Source organism: Salmo trutta, chromosome 1, assembly GCF_901001165.1.
Source record: "Salmo trutta chromosome 1, fSalTru1.1, whole genome shotgun sequence".
Taxonomy (NCBI): Eukaryota; Metazoa; Chordata; class Actinopteri; order Salmoniformes; family Salmonidae; genus Salmo; species Salmo trutta.
In genome coordinates, this window is record NC_042957.1 from 80,606,724 (window position 1) to 80,608,611 (window position 1,888).

Here is a 1,888-nt window from a genome sequence, read left to right on the forward strand (position 1 = left end):
CTGCTTCTTCCTGTTTGTAGCTGATGGGAGTGGAACCCGGTGTGGTCGTCTGCTGCAATAGCCAATCCGTGACAAAGATCGATGAGATGTGCTTTCTGAGATGCCGTTCTGCACACCACTGTTGTACTGCGCCGCTATTTGTCTGTTTGTGGCTCCGCCTGTTGGGTTGCACCATTCTTGCCATTCTCCTTCGACCTCTCGACCTCGCTTAGGTCACTCGTTTTACCCATTCTAAAGTTCAATCGAACAGTAACTGAATGCCTCGATGCCTGTCTGCCTCTTTTATATAGCAAGCCACGGCCACGCGACCGTCTGTAGGAAGGATACATTTTTGGTGAATGGGGTGGTGTACCGAATAAACTGACCGGAGAGTGTATATTTACCTACCTTGCCTTTTGCATTCAGATCAAGTTATTTATATAGTTCATCATGACCATGTGAGTAAGAACTACATTTCCCATCATCCTCTCCTGTCCTTACCTGTTCTCCAGCTCCAGCTGCTCCTCCAGCTGGTGTAGTTTGGCCTCCAGGGCGGCGATGGAGGATTTGAACTTTGACCTCCCCTGACCCTCCATCTCCTGTAGCTTGACCTTCAGATCCTTGTTCTGCCTCTCGAGCTGCTGTCTGGCGCCCTCACTGCTCTGGGAGGAACTACGCTCAGCCTGCAGCTCACTGCTCAACTGGTCCACCTAGGGGGAAGGGATAGAGAGACGCACACATCACTTTAGAGAGGGGGTCATGGGAGGAAGAGGTTCGGACCAGGGGGAAGGGATAGAGAGACGCACACATCACTTTAGAGAGGGGGTCATGGGAGGAAGAGGTTAGGGCCAGGGGGAAGGGATAGAGAGACGCACACATCACTTTAAAGAGGGGGTCATGGGAGGAAGAAGATAGAGAGATGCTCTCTGGTCTGACAGTAAAGGGAAAAGGTAGGCAAGTCATTGAGTGTCTCTTGGTCTGCTCCTCCCCCCTACACACTACCTAGTGTATACTCCCCTCCCCCCTACACACTACCTAGTTTATACTCCCCTCCCCCCTACACACTACCTAGTATATACTCCCCTCCCCCCTACACACTACCTAGTGCATACTCCCCTCCCCCCTACACACTACCTAGTGTATACTCCCCTCCCTGTAAACCCTACCTAAAGCACACTCCCCTCCCACCTACACACTACCTAGTGTATACTACCTAGTGCATACTCCCCTCCCCCCTAAACCATACCTAAAGCACACTCCCCTCCCCCTACACACTACCTAGTGCATACTCCCCTCCCCCTAAACCATATCTAAAGCACACTCCCCTCCCCCCTACACACTACCTAGTGCATACTCCCCACCCCCCTACACACTACCTAGTGCATACTCCCCTCCCCCCTACACACTACCTAGTGCACACTACCCTCCCCCCTACACACTACCTAGTGCATACTCCCCTCCCCCCTACACACTACCTAGTGCATACTCCCTCCCCCCTACACACTACCTAGTGCATACTCCCCTCCCCCCTACACACTACCTAGTGCATACTCCCCTCCCCCCTACACACTACCTAGTGCATACTCCCCTCCCCCCTACACACTACCTAGTGCACACTCCCCTCCCCCTACACACTACCTAGTGCATTCTCCGCTCCCCCCTACACACTACCTAGTGCATACTCCCCTCCCCCCTACACACTACCTAGTGCATACTCCCCTCCCCCCCTACACACTACCTAGTGCATACTCCCCTCCCCCCTACACACTACCTAGTGCATACTCCCCTCCCCCCTACACACTACCTAGTGTATATTCCCCTCCTCTCCTACCTGTTGCTGTGTCTTCCGGAGGCGGTCGTTGAGGTTCTCCATGTTGGCCTGCTCCTCCTCCAGCTCTTCCTCTAGCTG

At 53.6% G+C, this 1,888-nt stretch overlaps 1 protein-coding gene across 1 annotated transcript in view; it reads right to left on the bottom strand.

Moving 5' to 3' along the window:
* LOC115200376 (myosin heavy chain, embryonic smooth muscle isoform-like) overlaps positions 1-1,888 on the bottom strand; it is a 10,457-nt gene that overhangs the window by 7,305 nt on the left and 1,264 nt on the right. The window contains exons 4-5 of the mRNA XM_029763441.1: positions 1,811-1,885; positions 481-689 (exon numbers count right to left, since the gene is read on the bottom strand). Coding sequence (XP_029619301.1) covers positions 481-689; positions 1,811-1,885 — 284 coding nt within the window. The remainder of the gene's footprint in view (positions 1-480; positions 690-1,810; positions 1,886-1,888) is intronic.